The sequence below is a fragment of the Nematolebias whitei genome, chromosome 22 (genome assembly GCF_014905685.2).
Source record: "Nematolebias whitei isolate Nwh7 chromosome 22, NemWhi1, whole genome shotgun sequence".
In the NCBI taxonomy this organism is placed as follows: domain Eukaryota; kingdom Metazoa; phylum Chordata; class Actinopteri; order Cyprinodontiformes; family Rivulidae; genus Nematolebias; species Nematolebias whitei.
The window spans coordinates 9,165,487-9,185,155 of NC_056519.1; the positions used below are offsets into that span (position 1 = coordinate 9,165,487).

The window sequence follows — 19,669 nt, forward strand, 5'->3', positions numbered from 1 at the left end:
TTATTGTTTTTTTAAGTTTTATCTTCACTTCCTATCTTGAGGCGCGCATGCGCAGTCCTTCTTACATTCTTCCGGTCTTCCTCCCGCCCCTTTCTCTACCGACCAATCAGAGACTCAGAATCGCAGCCAGCCGCACGTGCCACTCGTATCGTCACCATCCAATAGGAAAGTTCTCTCCACCTCTGGACGGGACGCTCAGGATGATGTTCGGGTCCAGGTGCGCCGAGTCGACTGTCAGCTAAAAAACAAAACTTGTCCCTCGTCTTCAAGGTAAGAACGACACCATTTCAGACTGTGAACGCCTCCCTGTTCGTGTGAAGTCGGGGGGTGTTTTCGGGGTGCTGTGGTGCTGAAGTGGACCAGTACTGACTGGAGTGCCGCAATGCAGAGCGCGCGGTGACGTTCAGGGGAGGACTCCTGTAGTTGGAGTCAAACACAGCAGGTGGAGCCGATCAATAATTATCTCCCTCACTTGTTCAACACTTGCATGTGTGTCAACTTCAAAAACTGATTAGAATCCGGATATGTGCATGAAAAGTGAATTGAAATGCAGGATTTTATTAAAACGATTGGGACTTGAGGGAGAAAACGGGGCAAACCCAAACAAAGTGCGCCATCTTCATTCTCTTCACTGGTCTGTTAGAAATGTGGACTCAGAAATCCCTTCAGATTAATTTAGCTCCTGATCAAAGGGCAGGGATTATTTCTCCTTTCAAATCGTCAGTTTTTGGCAACATTTAGCCTCAGTTTGACTAATTTTAGTATTGTAACTGTTTAAAAAAAAAAAAATCATAAATTTTACAATTAAACAGAAGTGTTGCTTTTGAACGTGTTTTCTTTTCTGCAGTCAGCATTTGCTCTCCAGCAGCTTAGTACATCTGACCTAAATTTTGCTACGCTGTCCAAAGAGGATCTATGCTGGGATTACCGAGAAAAACACTCAAATGATTTGACCAGAATGTGCAGACGCATAGCTCAATTATTTTATTATTATTGTATTTGCATGACTTGAGTTTGAAATAGAGCTGAGATTTGATGAGTTTGTTTTTCGGCTCTTGCTGCATCTCAAAGATAAACGGAGGACGTATTGATTTTTGCAACAAATGCCTGCAGCTGTGATCTGTAGGGATGGAAGTGTCGAGTCATCGAGGAGTCGGTGCTGCAGTCTGCATGTGTTGGGTGGATGCCTCGTCATGCTTTCTCTGTTTTATTGGTTGGATGAGACAGATGGAGGCATCCAACTTTGTTTTCTTTGAAATTACTTTAATTGATGGCTTCTGGGCTAAAAGGGATTCAGGCATCGGAAAACTCTTATTCAAGAGTCGAGCCAGGAAGAAGAACCATGAATCAGAATTGTATCGGGAAGAAACATTTTTCAGATTTGTGTTAGTTTTTATCTGAAAAGGTGTTGAGGATGACCCTCAGCTAATTTTAGCTCGGTATCGGTGAAACTTACTGAGTTGTAGCATTTTTTTTTTTTACGGGTAAGGCTAATTGCGGTGGCAATTTTGAATTGGGTTGACTCCATTTGGTAACCAGTTGTAGCTGTATGGCCATCGATTACTTTTGGAAAGTAAAAAAAAAATAAAAAACATTTCGGCTTTTCCCTCTTCAGGAGTCTCCACAGCGAGTCATCCTCCTCCATCTCCCTCTGTCCGCTGCATCTTCTGTCCTTACTCCAACTACCTCCATGTCCTCTCTAACTGCATCCATTTATCTCCTCTGTCTTTTTCCTGGCAGCTGCATTTCTAACATCCTTCTACCAATATACCCACTGTCCCTCCTCTGGACATGTCCAAACTTTCTCAGTCTGGTCTCTCTAACTTTATCTCCCAGTTGTTCAACTTGTGCTGTAACTCTGATGATCTCATTCCTAATCTTTTCCATCCTTTTCACTCCTAAGGAGAACCTCAACATCTTCATCTCTGCCACTTCCAGTTCTGTCTCTAGACCATACAACATAGCTGGTCTTTTTTTCAAGTGCATACCTCCATCTCTGAGTTCTCTTCCACCTGTTTCCGCCACAGATCATAATGTCATCTGCAGATGTCATAGTCCATGGGGATTCATACCTGACCTCTTCTATTAGTCAGTCCATCACCAGAGCAAACAAGAAGGGGCTCAGAGACGATCCTTGATGCACTCCCACCTCCACCTTGAAGCTCTATGTCTCTCATACAGCACATGTCACCACTGTCCTGCTGTACTCATACATGTCCTGTACCAGTCTAACATACTTCTCTGCCACTCCAGATGTCCTCATGCAATACCACACCTCCTCCTTTTGCACTCTGTCAAATGCTTTTTTCTAAATCCACAAAGACACAATGGAGTTGTTTCTGACTCTCTCTGTACTTCTCCATCAGCATTCTCAAAGCAAAGATGGCATCTGGCATCATGGCATTCACTTGTAAACGAGTCCTCGAGGCTCAATGGGATTTACCTGTCTAACTAAAGGTTGAATGAATCTGTAGTGCTCCTTCATGGTAAACCATACTGCTGCTCACCTCTCGTCTAAGTCTTGCTTCCACAACTCTCTCCCAGATCTTCATCGTGTGGCTCATCAACTTAATTTCCCTGTAGTTGCTACAACTCTGTACATCACCCTTGTTCTTAAAATTGAGCACCAGCACACTTCTTCTCCATTCCTCAGGAATTTTCTCACACCCATATATGCCATTGAATATTCGAGTCAAAAACCTGACTGCCATCTCTAAGATATTTCCAGACCTCCACTGGTATGTCATCAGGTCCTACTGCCTTCCCCTTCTTCATTCTTTTCAGAGCTTTCAGAAGTTCACCATCACTAATCCTCACCACTTCCTGTTCCACAGTTTCTATGACTACTCTTCTTTCTGTTTCATTCTCTTCATCCATTAGCTCCTCAAAGTACTCATTCCATCCCTCTTTGCTTTATGTTGCATCTCATATTCCTGTCTCTCTTCAGTCCTCTCACTGTCATATTTCTTCTTGGCTAATCTTTCTCCTAACAGCTTCTTGCACTTCACTGTTCCACCACCAGGTTTCCTTATATTTTCTCTGTCCAGATGATACACCAAGTACCTTCCTACCTGTCTCTAACTACTGTTGCTGTAGTAGTACCATCATCTGGAAGCTCGTTCTCACCACCCAGAGTCTTTAACAGCTCCTCTCTCAACTTCTCACAACATTCTTCCTTCTTCAGCTTCCACCATTTGGTCTTCTTCTCTGATTTTACTCTTTTTCTCTTCTTCACAACAACAGTCTTGTACACACAACCATCCGATGCTGTCTGGCCATGTTCTCCCCTGCCACAACCTTACAGTCCCCAATCTCCCTCAGATTTCCTCTTCTACACAGAATGTAGTCGACCTGTGTACTCCTTCCTCCACTCTTATAGGTCACTCTATGTTCCTCCCTCTTTTGGAAATAAGTGTTGACTACAGCCATTCTCTTGGCAAAATCCACCACCATCTGTTCTTCCCGATTTATTTCCTTGACACTAAACCTACCCATCACTTCCTCATCCCCTCCGTTTCCATCTCCAACATGTCCATTCAGGTTTGCTCCTGTCATCATCCAGATCCTCCCAAAGCTCGTCTTTCTCCTCCACATCACATCCAACCAGTGGAGCATAACCACTGACAACATTTAGCATCAGACCTTCTACTTCTAGCACATCACTTTTCACCTCTGCTACATTCTTTGCCAACTCCTCCTTCAGTCTGCTCCATTTCTCCATCCACACCATGACAGAACAGTTTAAATCCTGCTCCAATGCTGCGAGCCTTGCTGTCCTTCCACTTGGTCTCTTGGACACACAAAACATCTACCTTCCTTCTCTGCATCATGTCAGCCAGCTCTCTACCTTTGCCTGTCATTGTCCCCACAGTTGCAACCCTCAGTCCTACATTCTTGACTTTCCTCTTCTCCGTCTGTCTCCTGAGACGTTTCCCTCCTTGTGGTCTTCCACTAACAGTAGCACCGGTGACATTTGTTGTTCACCCGGGCCTCAAACGATCCGGTATGGCGTCGCTTAGGGTTAGGTGCTAAATGTATTGACAATTGCACACGAGCAAAAACATTGTTTCTCTGCCTTCTCCTTCAGTAATGGGCAATAATAAATATTAAATAAATATTTTCATGGCTTTTTGGTTTACTTGATTTGTTTTAAATAAATTCAGAGCATCTTCAGGCATTTTTAGTCTTGTTGCAACAGCCTTTCTTACGCCACTTTATTACTAATATTCTCTTTTAGTGGAGCATAATTTAGATCATTGTCTTTAATACCAGTTTATATTAATATTGGAAACACAAAAAATCAGAAAAATGTTTATCTCGTACACAAAAACTCTTATTTGAGCTATTTTGATAATAGTGTAAATAAGAATTCACACTATTGAGATTTGTTTTTCTTCCGTACATTTATTGGAATGTAAATTGTTCTGCAATTTTTGTGCTATTTCAACAATTCATATATCAAAATGTTCAGCTCCTTCAGGACATTCCTGCCATGACTTTTGATATTTGTGTAATTTAAACTTTTTTGAATTCTATACCTTTGTCAGCCATGTTTCTCTCATTGAAAATGAATGGTGCATCCTTTGTGCTGTTTAAAATCTTTATGGCTTATTTCAGCTGTGTTTTTATATTTTTCTGCTAATTTGTTTTTTTTCCTTCTTATTTCATTCAGCTTTTTTATGCATTTCTGCTGTTTTTCTGCTGCTTTCCTCTTATTTTCCTGCTTTCGACAAATGTCAGCTGTTCAAATTAAACTTGCATGAACAGTTTAGTGATTACATCAAGTGTCAGTCTCTTGATGGATTTACTTGGGTGTTTTTTTTGGTGGTGGAGCATGAACATTGTAGTGATTAGACTTTTACATGTTCTTTCAGCTTCTTCAGCACTTTTAATCTGTATTTCACAAAGCAGCATCAGTTAACACCTTTGTTTGTTTGTCCACAAAGTCACCCACCCTCTCCCTCCTCTGCGTCTGTCCTCCATCCTTCCTGCTATTTTTATCCTTCTGCTCTCCAGCAGCTCTCAGTGTCTGACTCTCTCTTCCTTGCTGTGTGCTCTTGTTTTCCATCCTGTTAAGGTGGGACTTTAAACAGCAGCAGTCCCATTTCATCCTACAGAGGTGGTCTGTAAACCTGGAAATGTCTAGTTCTGTGTTTTGTGCATATAGACTGCGTCAAGGATTTGCAATACAAAGTTGTGTGTGTCTGAGTGTTTATGGACTCACATTTTCTGCTGAGTCACCAGCATCATGAATCTTTCATATCAGCAAGAAGGACTCGAGCTAGTTGAGCTTAAAAATGTTTTCTGTGTTGGGAGGTCTTGCAGCACGTCTGGCTTGACATTAAGTGAGTTACAAATGTATTCTCATCCCTCTTGTTCTTTCTATTCCGTTGCCTTTCAACATGGAATTTATTCATTTGATTAATAGTAATAATTCTGCAAAACTATTTCTTATTAATGAAGGTAAATAAAGACAAATAGTTTAAAATAATTCTGGTGTAAATAAAAAAAGTGTTTATTTACATGCAATCAAACTGGAGAGTCTCAGTTGGATTGAGCTCTGGGTTTTGACTGGATCTTTCCAGAACATTTAGTGATTCTCCAGAAAACACTCGTATGTTGCTTCAGCAGTGGGTCTATGGTGATTGTTCTGTTCCAGCCTCACATCTGGAATACTCTCATCTACAGTATGATACAGCCGCCACTGTGCTTTACTGTACAGATGTTGTTCTCAGCATGATGACAGGTTGTAGATTTGCTTCAGGCACAGTGTTGTCCCTATACAGGGGTGTCCAGTTCTGGTCCTCAAGGGCCACCATCCTGCACATTTCACTTGTCTCCCTGCTCCAGCACGCTTGATTCAATAGTTGAAATATCTTTTCATATTCTGCAGAAGCCTGTTAATCATAGATTCAAGTCGAGTGTGATGGAGCAGAGAAGCCTCTAAACATAAAGGAGAATGGCCCTCAAGGACCAGGTTTGGACACCCCTGGCATAAAAGTTTGGCCTCGTCTAACCACAGCTCCTTCTTCAACTTGTCTGACGGAGAAATTCCAAACAGTCTACTTTTAATTTTCTTTGGCCCATTTTTCTTTCCTGCTACTCTTCCATGAAGACCAGTTGTGTGAGGCGTATGGTGCTCTTCCCCTCACAGCAGAAGAGCTGCTCCATCAGAGTTATCTTTGGCTCCATGGATGTTTCTCTGATAAATGCCATGGACGATCCCCTCTTAACCAGTTAGCTGTGATGGCTCCATGATTTCATGTTCTAATACTGGATTTAATTCATGGGATGTTCAGGTTTCCAGAATGTTTTTTCTAGAACCCAGCACAACAATTTATTTGACCTGTGTGGAAAATATCTTGGTCTTTATGATGTATTTTATAAACTCGGCAAGCTGTAGTAGTTTTGGAGAATCATTCCAGTCGTATAGAAAAAAAATCCTGTTGAATTCCAAGTTGCAAGGAAGCAAAATAGAAAGATTTCCAATTGAAATAGTCCTCTTGTACTGTTGGTAACAAAAAAAATGAGTCATTTTAATATTAATCTTAATTATAGCTCATGTTTTGTTTTTATCTTTCTCAGCCCTCCTCCATTCATGCCCTGTCCATCAACTTCCTGTTTGTCTTCCTCGGTCCATCCATCAAACTTATATTGTTGCAGAGTGTCCATCTTGTAACGGCCATGGCTTCTGCAGCTTTGCTGCTACTCTGCCTCTCATCCTCACTGTCCCTCACAGGTAAGATTAAGTCGCCTGCCATCTCAAAGTTATGAAGCAAAAAAACAAAGATTCTTGTGGTCACATTTAAACACAGTACTGTACTGTCATTAGCCGTCGTGTTTCTTTTTCTTTTCTAGTGGCAATCTTGTTTGGTGAGCCCAGAATATTTGGAGGTGAGTTCACTTTCTTGAAAGGATGGGGAAATATTCCCTTGGTGAGCAAATTAAATTAAAAAACGTGTTTTTGTTGTTAAAATGTATCAGATGACGCAACTGGTTATGGCCCCATATTTGAAGAGGAGCCTGTAGATGTGGTCTACACTGATGACTCACCTGATAAGAGGATCTCCATGAACTGCAGGGCACGAGCAAACCCACCAGCTTCATACAGGTTAGGAAACTATTCTTTTATTTTATATTTTTTGTTCAATTGCTTCAATTATTGTATTTTTTTTTTTATATAGGTGGCGCCGTGATAACTGGGAAATTAAGCTGAAGGAGCAACCAGATGAGCACTACAGTCTAGTTGGGGGAAACTTGGTTATCACTAATCCCATCCACAAGAAGCACGCCGGGACGTACACGTGTGTGGCCAAGAACATCTACGGCACCGTCCTCAGCAAAGAAGCCAGAGTCAAGTTTGGATGTGAGCACAGACTAAAAGTGACATTAATGCAAATCAGAATAAACTTTATTATCACTGCACCGAGATTCAACGAGAACATGTAGCCGTCCGAAAGACGGAGTGCATGAAGCTGCTGCTAAAAGCACGATCGCCTTATTTTTATTCAGAATAATACTTTTAGATCAGAAAAAGGGAAGAGCCATGAGGATAGATATATTGCAAAAAAATCTCTTCACATCTTGCCCTATCAGGACATGATTTAAGATATCAACGAAACTATCAGCAAGCACAATTAAAACATGATTACATATGCATTTGATGTCAAGGTGTTGAGATTTGTCCATGAGCGTTTTTCAGATTTCTGATGATGTTGTTTCAGCTGGCAGTTCTGATAAGCTTGCACAGAAGTGGGGTACGATAGATGAAACTTGTATCCCTGGTTACCCATGACCCAGGAGAAATTTGATAGTCGGCCCGTCACTGAGGTCAAACGTGAGTCAGATTCAGGTAAACTTCAATTGTAGATTTTCTTCAAGCAGATTTTTTCTTCAGCCTTGAGTCCTCTCTGGAACTTTCTGGTTCAAAATTGCCTGATTTGTGGGAATCCATTCCACTGATCCATGTTATGAGCCTCCTTCAAGGTCGCTCCCACCACGCTGACAGTCCCAGAAGCCACAGGTGGCCTACGATTCTCATAAATCGCCTCCATCTTAAGGTTTAGCTCGTAAATCAGTGATTTTGAGTACTCGCAGCACAAACCAAACCTTCACACTGACTCGGAAGCTTTGTCATGGCCGAAACTGCTGCCGATGTCTTCTTCAAAAGTCGATAAAACAGAGCCCCGCTGATGCCAAAAAGCAGAGTCCCTGCTATCATAAATGCAAGTATGTAAACGTCTTCAACGTCCTCCTGAGACAGGACAAAGAGGCACATCAACTGCCACACTCCCCACGGATCCATGATGTACCCCACAGCATGAGTCTCAGCTGGAAAAGCAGGTTCTCCAGAACACTGTCGTTTTGTTGAAAAAAATTTGTTGATAGCGTTGAAAGTCCAGGTCACCAGATCCATAATCTTAATTTTTGTTCAGGGGATGTGTACCAGGCACTTCAGACACACAGAGAGCGAAGCAGGAGGAAGGAAAACGGGAGGGAAGGCAAGAGCAGCCACCTTGAGCGAGAGCCGGACAGAAAAAAAAAATGAAGCTCATAGTTGCAATGATAGTTGTAATTTTGAAGTGATGTCTGATAGTTGCATGTATTTATTACCTTATCAGCCGTGCCATCTGTCATGGAACACAAAACATGGAGAACCAGGGCAGAAGTCTTTGTCCAGGCTAGCCAAATGGGGCCCCTTTTTATATCTTTTTTGTATTTCCCCTTTCATTTTATAAAACAAGTCTTTCTTAAAAATGACATCAGTGTGAAAGTTTGGCTACAGTGTTTAAATAAATTGAGTTATTTAAGTTTTATTATTCTTCATCATGCAGTTATAGAAGAGTTTCCTGAGGAAGAGAGAGAATCGGTGTATGTAAAAGAAGGACAGGGGGCCGTTCTGTTGTGTGTCCCTCCAAAAGTCTGGCCCCGTATGTATATATTTTAATCCTCATCAGTTTCTGAATGAGAAAGGCTGTTTTGTCCAAACTGGATTTTCTGTCCTACTATATTCCACTTGTTTATTTGCCATTTCAGAGGAAGTGACTTATCAGTGGATCTACAATGAGTTCCCAGTGTTCCTGCGCACAGACCGTCGTCGGTTTGTCTCCCAGAAGACAGGAAACCTATACATCGCAAAAGTGGAAGCGCAGGACGCAGGGAACTACTCATGCTTTGTTTCTAGTCCCATCTTAGGGAAGGGCGTCTACTCCAAGTTCATCCCACTCATCCCTCTACACCCTGATGACGGTCAGTCACTATAAGCTGCAGCTAAACAAGAGAAAACATTTATGTTTTTCTTTATTATAATAATCTTTTTTATTGGCTCAGGTGAGGAGAGAAAATATCCAGCAGACATCAGGGTGAAATTTCCAGACACCACCGCCATGCTGGCCTCCAACATCACCTTGGAGTGCTTTGCTCTTGGAAAGTAAGTTTTACGAATTCAGTTGGGGTTTATTTCTTAAAGAAGTATGTTCTCCAGCTCCAACTTTTACAGTTTATCCATAGTCTTGTTGTGAATGCAACAGGCCTCAAAGAGAAATCCAGACACCCCTCTCCCTAGCAACACACTCCAGCTTCTACTAGGGGACCCCAAGGTGTTCGCAACCAATCCATTTCTGGGTCTGCCTACAGCCTCTTCCCAGTGGGACGTGCTCGGAAAACCTCCAAAGGGTCCAGGAGGCATCCACATCAGGTGCCTTTACCATCTCAACTGACTCTTTTTGATGTAAAGGAGCAGCAGCTCTATTCCAAGTCCCCCAAATAACAGTTCCTTGAGCGTGGCCACCCTACAAAGTAAATTTCTTTCAGCTATTTGTATCTGGGATCACGTTCTTTCAGCCATGATCCATACATCATGACCATAGGTGAGAGTTGGAATATGGACGGACCAGTAAATCAAGAGCTTTGCTTTTCAACTCTATTCTTTCTTCACCACAACTGACCAAAACCACTACCTCATCATTGAGGATGAGGCCCCATTCCATTGATCCTGCTTCATCCTACAATCACTCATGAAGATGACGTTCTGATACTTCAACTCCTCCACCTGAGGAAAATGCATCTCCCCACCCTAGACCCGGAGATCATTCGACCCATTTCCCACTGAGAACTTGGCTGCAAAGTGCCCCGGTGCATGCATGACCTGAAGATGCCAACAGAACTACATCATCTGTATAAAGCAAATACAAGTCTCCAAGGTTCCCAAATTATACAACCTCCTATCCATGGCTGCACTTGAAATCCTGTCCACGAACACTACAAACAGGATTGGAAACAATGGGCAGTCCTGGCAGAGTCCCAACCAGCACTGAGAACAAGCTTGACTTTGTGCGTACTGTAGCTCCTGCTTTGGTTATTGAGGGATCTGGTAGCCTTTAAGCAACCCTGGCACCTCATACACACACACAGCACATCCCACAGAATGCCTCAGGGAACAGTCAAAAGCCTTTTCCAGGTCCACAATCTGGTCCATTGTTCCACAACCAGTATGAAAGCCACTGCTCCTCCTGAATCCAAGGTTCAACAATCAGAGTCTCCTTCCAACACCATGTAATATTTGTTTCTGGGGAGTCTGAGAAGTGAAATTCCTCATTAGATGGAACTCACTCCAGTCTTCCTTTATAAAAATGGGAACCACCAACCCTGGTTTGCCACTCTACAGATGTTGTGTCAGTCCTTCATGTGACATCGAAGAGACGTATCAACCATGACAGCCCCACAACATCCAGAGCCTTCAGCATCTCAGGGTAAATCTCTCCTCATGGAGCCCTGCCACCTACATCCTCCTACTACCTTAGTGACCTCTGCCATTGTAACTGCCTCCACCCCTCGTTGCCTTTTTAAAGTTGGACTTGTGGGATAGATTAAAGAGATACTGGAAGTGCTCCTTCCACCAGTCAACTATATACCCAGTCCAGATTAGCAGCTCCCCACCCAGACCTAGCATGACCTGGGATGTGGCCTGCTTTCCTTTTGAGTCGTTGAAGAGGCCAGAGCCTCCTCAAGGTCAATCGAAAGTCCTTCTCCATAACACCCTCACTGCGCTCTCCCCCATCCTGAATATAGTTAGTGTTTGCTCAGTGCATGGTTCAAAATAACATCAACCTTCATCAAAAACAAAATGTAAAAACAGAAGCAAATCAACCAAAAATAGGGGAAATGAGGTCATAAATGTTTTGTTTTCATGTGTTTATAGTCAATACAGTCATTTAGGCTATTATGTATAACAACTATCACTGTGTGTACTCAGTCCCATCCCACACATTGTATGGAGGAAAGTAGATGCCACCGACCTTCCAGCAAATCATGAAATCAGCGAATCTGGTGCTGTGCTTCATCTGTACAATGTTCAGTATGAAGATGTTGGTGCTTACGATTGCGAAGCCATCAACACTAAAGGAAAGGACTGGCACAAGGCCTGGCTCTATGTTGAGTGTAAGTAAAGTCAAAGTTGTGCGTATGAAAATATGTTCTTGGATGTATACTTGGTAATGATTGTAATTCACTTTTAGCTGCACCAGAATGGGCAGAGACCATCAACAACACTCAGGTGGACATCGGTTCAGAACATACGATGCGCTGTGTCGCATCAGGAAAACCCTTCCCCTTTATCCGCTGGTACAAAGATGGATATATGGTAAAAAGTAAACTTGCTACTTTTCCAGTCTGATAAAAAAAAGAAAAATACGTTTTTTTTTTTAATGTTTTTTATCGTAATTAGTATACAATTAACTTGTATGTTTTTTAGTATGGGAAAGGTGAGCTCAAGTTTTCCAGTCTGACTTTTGACGACTCTGGGATGTACCAGTGCATCGCTGAGAATTTTTGGGGCATCAAATACGCCAACGCAGAGCTGCGAGTCATCGGTGAGTGTTCACAGGACACGATATGTTAAATACCTTTACAAATGCTAAATCACAATCTGCCACCAGCGTGCGCACCGACTTTCGAGCTCAACCCCGTAAAAAAGCAGCTTCTTGGAGCCAACAATGCACGTGTGGTGGTCGAGTGCAAACCCAGAGCTGCTCCGAGACCTCGGTTCACCTGGACGAAGGGCAAAGAGCTGCTTTTCAACAGCTCACGGTCAGCACGACTTATTCTTCTGGTGAAATAACAAGGCTTTGAAGTTCCAGAGTGTTTCAGGTGACTAAGCTTGTTTAATTCTTTGTTTTTAGCATTTCCATCTTGTTTGATGGGAGTCTGGAGATCTTCAATGCCACCAGAAACGACGAGGGCTTTTACACCTGCTTTGCTGAGAATGACAGAGGAAAGTGCAACAGCTCAGGTTATCTCACCATCACAGGTGAGTGGACAAGCTTTTGTCTATGTACGGGGAAACAATTGAACATTTGGCATTCTTTAAATAAATATATTATCACCTGCCGCCTTGTATGCCAGAATTCAAACTAAGATTATTTGATGAGAAAGAAATAGTTCTAGGTTTTTGCTTTAATTTTAAAAAAAACTCGCACAATAAGTTGACAGATCTTTTACAATCTGTTTGCACTCAAAGTATGTGTTGTGAATAATTCTTATCATAAAATTTATTTGCCTAATATTTAAACAAGACAGGTTTATAGGAAACTTTTGTTTGTTGATTTGTTTAGGATTGAAGGTTTCATTAAACATACTGAGTGGTGGGAACAGTCGCGCTGACAAATTATTTCATTCAACTCCTAGTTTGAACTTTTTTATTGTTTATTTTAGATGCTACCAGTATCTCAATAGCTCCTGAAGATACTGAGGGAATGGTTGGAGACGAGGTGATCCTCAGGTGTGCTGCTTCATTTGACCCCATGCTGGACATCACATTCATCTGGGCCATAGACTTCAGAGTCATTGACTTTAACACTGAGTGGCAGCACTATGAGCAAGTTATGGTACAAAGACTTTATTTTCTTCAAATTACAACCCCAATTTAAAAAAAGTTGAAACATGTTATAAGAACAGAATGCCATGTGTAATTTACAATTGAACATCCATCCATCATTCTTCTTTTTGTTCAGTGCCCTGAGACAACTTCTGTTGTGACTTGGCGCTATATAAATAAACTGAATTGAATTACTTGTTTCTGGGTTGCTGGTGCCTATGTCCAGCAGTCACTGTGCAAGAGGCAGAGTACACTCTGAACAGGTCTCATCACAGGGCCACATGCATGGTTTTGGTCTGTGGGGGGAAACTGGAGTACCTGGAGAAAACGACGCACAGAAAGGTCCTCGACTGGGACCTGTTCGCTGAGAAGAGTCAGTTTTAACCACTGTTCCACCATGCCAGCCACTGAACATGTTAAACATATCAAATGTTAAAAATGGACTAGTTGAAACCACATTTTATTTCATCCACAACCATGGGTTTAAGAGCTTTTCTAAATTGTCGCACTCTGTTTTTATTTACACAAAATCCCAAGTTTTTTGCAATTGTACTTTCAAACTATTTGTCAATGTTTCTTGACAGCCTTCATAAATCAGGTCCTTTGCTTCTCGTTGGTCAGAATGAAGATGGAGTTGGTGACTTGCGGATAAAGAACCTCCAGATTTGGCATGAAGGTCGCTACACCTGCACAGCTCAAACAGTGGTGGATAGCGACACCGCTTATGCTGACCTCAAAGTTGTAGGTTTGTACAGATGGCTTCAACGAACTCAGAAAATGAATACATATTACTTTCATTTTGGCTTGATGAGGTCTTCTCACCATCAGTGACATTGAAAATGTCTGACCTCATGGAGTTTGTATAATATACAAGTACCATTTGAATATACTTTTATTTTCCAAATAAGTGTGCTTGGAAAAAGTCAAACAAGTTTAGGTTAATCAGTTTTATTTCATAATTATTACACTTGTTGCAATTAACCTTAAGGTGTTCCTGGGCCTCCCGGTGTGATTCGAGTGGAAGAGATTGGTGACACATGGGTCAAGCTTTTGTGGTCCAAAGCAGCTGAGCACAACAGTCCCATCCTTTACTACACCATCCAGACCAGACACTACTGGGCTCTGAATGAAGATGACTGGAGGAATGCCAGCACCTGTGAGTACTGCTTTCAACCAGCCGGGGGTCATGTTGCTCCACAGGCATTCTGTCTTGGTTTTGATCTTTGACAGCTATAGGTAGAATTTGAATCAATTTTTGAACATGGCCATTTGTGTCTTTCAGCTCCAACAGTCCTTGATGGTACTATGGAAAGAGCAGATGTAACAGACTTATATCCTTGGATGGAGTATCAGTTCAGGATCATTGCTGTTAATGAATATGGATGTGGAGAAGCAAGTATACCTTCCCTCAAGATCAAAACCTGGGATGCTGGTAAGAATATAGAGATGACGCATTACTGCTGTTTCATACAGAAGGGGTTATAAAACAGTAATGACAAGCTACTTTCTCCAGCTCCTGTTGTTTCACCCACTGATGTAGCAGGTTATGGGGGTAGAAATGGTGAGATCATCATCACATGGAATGTAAGTGTCTTACCTAAATCTTTCCATCACAAATTATCTTACCCAGTCTTTACTTTTACATGAATCTGTTTCTGTGACACTCAGCCTGTGCAGCCCTGGTATTTCTATGGCAAGAAGTTTGGTTACATTGTTGCGTTCAAGCCCCATGATGCTTACGACTGGTGGTACGAAACTATCTCAGACCCTGAGACGAGACGACACGTACACAGAGATTCTTACTTTATTCCAACTGAGGAAGACTTCCAGGTTCGAGAGTTTCAAGTGAAGATCAAGTCCTTTAACGTGAAAGGAGATGGACCATACAGCCTCACTAAAGTCATTTACTACCCAAGGGATGGTAAGAATTTTATTTTCAGTTATACATGAGAAATTTGCAGATTTTCAGAATCCTGACCAACCTTTTATATTTTTTCTTTTAAATGGTCCAGTACCCACAGAACCTCCAACAGACGTCTATGCCAGGCCGGTGTCTTCCACTGAAGCAGTGGTTTGGTGGCTGCCAGTGGTTGACACTGGAACAGGTCTACAGCAGTACATTGAAGGATACCAGGTACAAAACCGATGATGCTGGTAGGGTGGTTCATATTAATTAGAGCTGTAAAACATATGATGGAGACTGTTGTCATCCACTAGTTTAATGAATTTTCATCATTTTGACAGATATTCAGTTATAAAACATTAAAACCAGGGGACAATGCCATTATTGCATCTCTTGTGTCGTCTGGTGAGGGTTGTGTCAGGAAGTTCATCCAAACACACCTGGATTGGTTGAAGCCCAGGTTAACAAAGTCCTGTTGACAGAAATTGTGCAACTGTTAGAAGGCCACGTAGGCCTGAGGGTAGCAACTCTAAAACTAAGGACAATGGACAAGGTAGAGCAGGCTGACAAGATGCAGATGTATTGTGTGCAAGAAACCCAAGGGCAGTAAGACTCACAGCATTGAAGTAGGTGTTGTTGGAAGCTAATGAATGAGTGAAGAGGGTAAGAAGAGAAACTGGACTGGGAAGGCAGTAGGACCTGATGACATACCAGTGGTGGTTTGGAAATGTCTAGGAAAAATGGCAGTGAATTCTTGACTCAATTATTCAATGGCATTTTTAAATTTGAGAAAAGGTGTGCTGGTGCCCTTTTTTTTTTAAACAATGCTGATGTACAGAGTTGTAGCAACTAGAGGGGAACTAAGTTGATGAGAAAGTTGTGGAAGTTAGACTTTAACGAGAGATGATGATTTGTGAGCAATGGTTTCTTGCCGAGCACCACAGATGCCATCTTTGCAGATTTAGAAAAAGTATATGACAGGGTGTGGTTGCATGAGAATCTGGACTGGCAGTGAAGTATGTTGGACTGGTGCAGGACACGTATGAGGACAGTGCATCAAGGATCAGCTCTGAGCCCCTTCTCGTTTACTCTGGTAACAGATGAGGTCAGGCAGGAATCCCTGTGGACTCTGGTGTTTGTAGATGACGTTGTTGAGAGATCTGTGGTGAGAACAAGTAGAAGAGAACATGGAGAGGAATGAAAGTCAGCCATAGTAAGACAGAATTCATGTGTACATGAATGACAGTGAGGCTACAAGGAGCACAGGTCACAAAGTTGCAGGACCTCATGTTTTAGGGGTGTACTATCCAGGAAAATGGGGAGTGTAGTAAAGAGGTGAAAAAGAGATTTATGGCAGGATGGACAGGTAGGGATGCACGATATTGGATTTTTGGCCGATAACCAATGCCCACATTTTATATACATTCTTTTGTCAGAACATAGCTCTCATTTGCTACATAAATTGTGTAACAGCCATATGACATGCATAGCATGTTAACTTAAATGAAAAGTGTTAAAGTTAGCATTAGTCACCTGCAATGCTGTTTCACTTGTGTGAGATCCTCTGCACTCCTGTGCATGAAGGACAGCGGTTCAAAGTTTTTGTCTATGCATTTTTCATGCTAACGGGGCTAACACGACGCCCAAACATCTGTGGTAAAACTCACCCAAGTGTTATCGGCTATCATCTTGTCAATGATGGTTTGGAACTTTGGTAACATTACGTGAGAAAAATATATCAGACTGCGGACAATATAGCGAGGCTCAACGTAGTCCATAAATCTTCAGAATCAGACATCCTCATCAACGAAAAATAAAACTTCCACACTGCCGACATTTTGAATTGTGCTGCCGCTGCAGGCAAAAACAGCGCCTTTTAAATTGGCAAGTTATTTTAATGGAATGGTCGATGTCCAATATTGAAATTTAACGTTGAAACCATGCTGATAATATCGTGCATCCCTAGTTGCAGGATAGATTTGTGACCAAAGAGTAGCAGCAAAGATCAAAGGAAACATTTACAAGACAGTGGAAAGACAAAAGAAAGAACTGGATGGATTAGGAATGATATCATCAGAGGTACAGCAGAGGTCAACTGGGAGATCAAGTTAGAGACCGAGATGGACATGTGAGACATGATGTTAGGCAATTGGCAGGAAAAAAACAGAGGATGGATGCAGTTAGAGAGGATATGGAGGACAGAAGAATAAGCATCAGTCTTTTACCTACTCAAAACCACAAAAATTTTTTTGCTTACCCCAGAAAGACAGCACTTTTTGTGATGGATGGAAATTTCAAAGAAATCTTTGTGTGGGATCCCATATTTTGTTCTTCATGGGTCTGGCTAAAGACAGAACATGTTACTAATCATAACCAGCAAAAAAAAAAAACCCTTACTGAAAGAAATGCTAAAATTATCATTGTTACACGAGAGTAGGCACCAATTGATCAACTGTATTGCACAATAGAGCTGGGCGATATGAGTTTCATACCGTGGTTTGTTTCAAGGAAGGAGGCTGAAGTCTGTCGCGATAACAAATTAAATGGGAGGGAGGCCCCTTGACATCTTTTTGTCGGTTCTCAAAATGGCAGACGCTCTGTGTGGTTTAAGCTCTTTAGCATTTTTCACACAAAGCTTTAAAAAATAAATAAATCCGTAAACAAGTTCTCGGCTCCTTATTGCAGAGAAAATCTCTTTACATGAAGGCACGGGTTTCAACCGTGAATTTTGGGACCTTTGACATGACAGTCGTTTTTCCCCACCAAGGTCGGCCTGTTAGCTGATTTTAACGATCCAAAAATGCGATTTTGGACAATTTACATGAATTTGGGGTCAGTGAAGGTCGATAATTAACATTTATCATGCAATTAATCGAGGCAGGCCTACCTGCAGCTTAACACATTCATACTCCATTTATAGAGCTGTTTTAAATGGCAAAAAACATTCATAGTTCCGATCCTTCGTCGGAACTTGTCTTCAGAAATAGTTTTTCTGCCCCTCGATCTGACAATTTAAATCCAAACCATCTCCAAAAGAACAGCCAATGTTTTTCTTTTTGTTCATCAGCTAAGCTGCTCTTACTTGTGCTAAACGCCTCCCGCCCACGGCAGAAAGAAGACAGCAGGAAGGTTTTCAAGAATAACACAAAATCATTTACAGCGATAGTGTCATATCACAAAAAAATTTTTATCTAGATATTTTTAAAATATCAAAATATCGCCCAGCTCAATGCACACATAAAAAGATGATGTGCTCTGGCGAATATCTAAAGGTGTTAAAAATATGAACAAAGTGGCAACTTTTCTAAACTCTTTCTTGCTAACCAGGTCAAATACTGGAGAAAGTACGATGACCCAGAGCCTGGAGCCCATCGCATATTTGTTCCGGCAACAACTAATCAGACCAGACTGGAGAACATGCTGCCAGACTCACACTACCTTATCGAGGTCCGCGCCTTCAATGGAGCAGGGCTCGGACCACCTGGCGAACACTGTGAGATGTTCACCAAGAGACCACGTAAGACCAGTATGAATGCTGAAAATGACACGTCATTGACAGTGCATGAAGGCTTACCGAATAGTTTCTCCACAGCACCTGCAGAGCCTCCCAGGATGTGGCGCTACATCAGCTGGACAGGAAAGTGGTTATACGTGTGGTGGGATCATATCCAGTACGACTGGTTTGGAAATGTTTCCTTCCCTCTGTACTACAAGGTAGAAGAAAAAAAAATGAGACACAGTTCTGCAAAATTGTAGAGATGGGTCTAAAATGTTCTTGTTTACCAGGTAATGTTCAGAAAAACAGGCTACATCTATGGCAAAGTCTACGTCACCGGCTGGCACTTCATGGACTTCCCCATGCCACAACTTGGAGACTTTGAACTGATGGTCCGTGGCCGTTATGAAGGAGGAGATGGCCCAGTCCGGAAGATTAGGATTCAGGGTAAGGCTACAAAAAATTATCAATCATATCAATATTCAACATTTTGTTTTAAAGTTTCTTGTTTTTTTATTTTTTAGGTAAAGCATCTATGACCACGCCCACTTTAAGCCTCGTGTTGTTCATGCTGCTGACGTCATGCATTAGTGGACTTTAAACTCAGACCTGTTGTGAGTCTTGTATATAATGAACTGTTGGACGCAACAACAACAAAAAAAAACTTGATTCTAATAGAAGATATGAATATTCAACACTGAAGCTCCTACATAACGAATCTTTATATCAATTGTCTTCATGTTACTTTGCAATATTTTTTCTGCTCAACATTACATTTACGCACCAGTTAATACATAAAGTATGTTTCTATCATACTGTAAGTCAGACATAGGGACAGAGACACTGTTTAGATATTACTATTTAGAAAAGTCACTGTGTTGTACTCTATATATTGATTTAAAAACAAATTTGGGCAGAAAGCATAAATAATAAAAAATGTTCAGGTTTGGTTTATGTTAAGTATTAAATTGAAAAAAATGAGAATTTTAGATTACAAAATGTTTATCCATATTTTTTTCTAAAGCTGCTGTATCAAAGTTGAGTTGTCTGTTTAACAATGACAGCCTACTCCAAATGACTTGAATAAATAAGTTTCAGGCCTGATAATTAATTTGTTATTCTGTCAAGAAATGATGCCAATAAAGTAAGACAAGAGTAGCCTTCATATATTTCTCTGTGCATAATGTAAGGTCATCAATTAATCCTCATCAGCTGCTGTTTTGGAGTCTTCTCTTGGGGTCAGCTTGAGCAGAGACACCCACTCATCTCTTCACAACCTCATCCAGCTTTTTTAAATAAATCCTATTAAAAAAAAGTGTTTTCACATTTCTTCAAACTCATGATAAAATGAAAATTTAAACTAAAGTCCCATTTTAGACATACCTGGAAATGATAT

At 41.4% G+C, this 19,669-nt stretch overlaps 1 protein-coding gene across 2 annotated transcripts; it reads left to right on the plus strand.

The window, feature by feature from the left end:
- Positions 1-208: 208 nt before the first annotated feature.
- cntn1b (contactin 1b) lies at positions 209-19,185 on the plus strand. Of its 2 annotated transcripts, XM_037696051.1 has the most exons (24): positions 209-270; positions 6,586-6,739; positions 6,859-6,894; positions 6,985-7,111; positions 7,185-7,366; positions 8,835-8,930; positions 9,037-9,249; positions 9,331-9,430; positions 11,255-11,439; positions 11,517-11,641; positions 11,753-11,870; positions 11,937-12,087; positions 12,180-12,307; positions 12,712-12,884; positions 13,496-13,619; positions 13,863-14,030; positions 14,157-14,306; positions 14,388-14,458; positions 14,543-14,795; positions 14,887-15,008; positions 18,105-18,294; positions 18,370-18,491; positions 18,564-18,720; positions 18,798-19,185. In XM_037696051.1, exons 2-24 carry the CDS (start codon positions 6,685-6,687, stop codon positions 18,872-18,874), a joined length of 3,123 nt encoding a protein of 1,040 aa, XP_037551979.1. In that variant the 5' UTR covers positions 209-270; positions 6,586-6,684; the 3' UTR covers positions 18,875-19,185. The 2 variants fall into 2 exon arrangements, with proteins under 2 accessions (XP_037551979.1, XP_037551978.1); XM_037696050.1 differs by lacking the exons at positions 209-270; positions 6,586-6,739; positions 6,859-6,894; positions 6,985-7,111; positions 7,185-7,366 and adding an exon at positions 7,778-7,852.
- Positions 19,186-19,669: the final 484 nt, after the last annotated feature.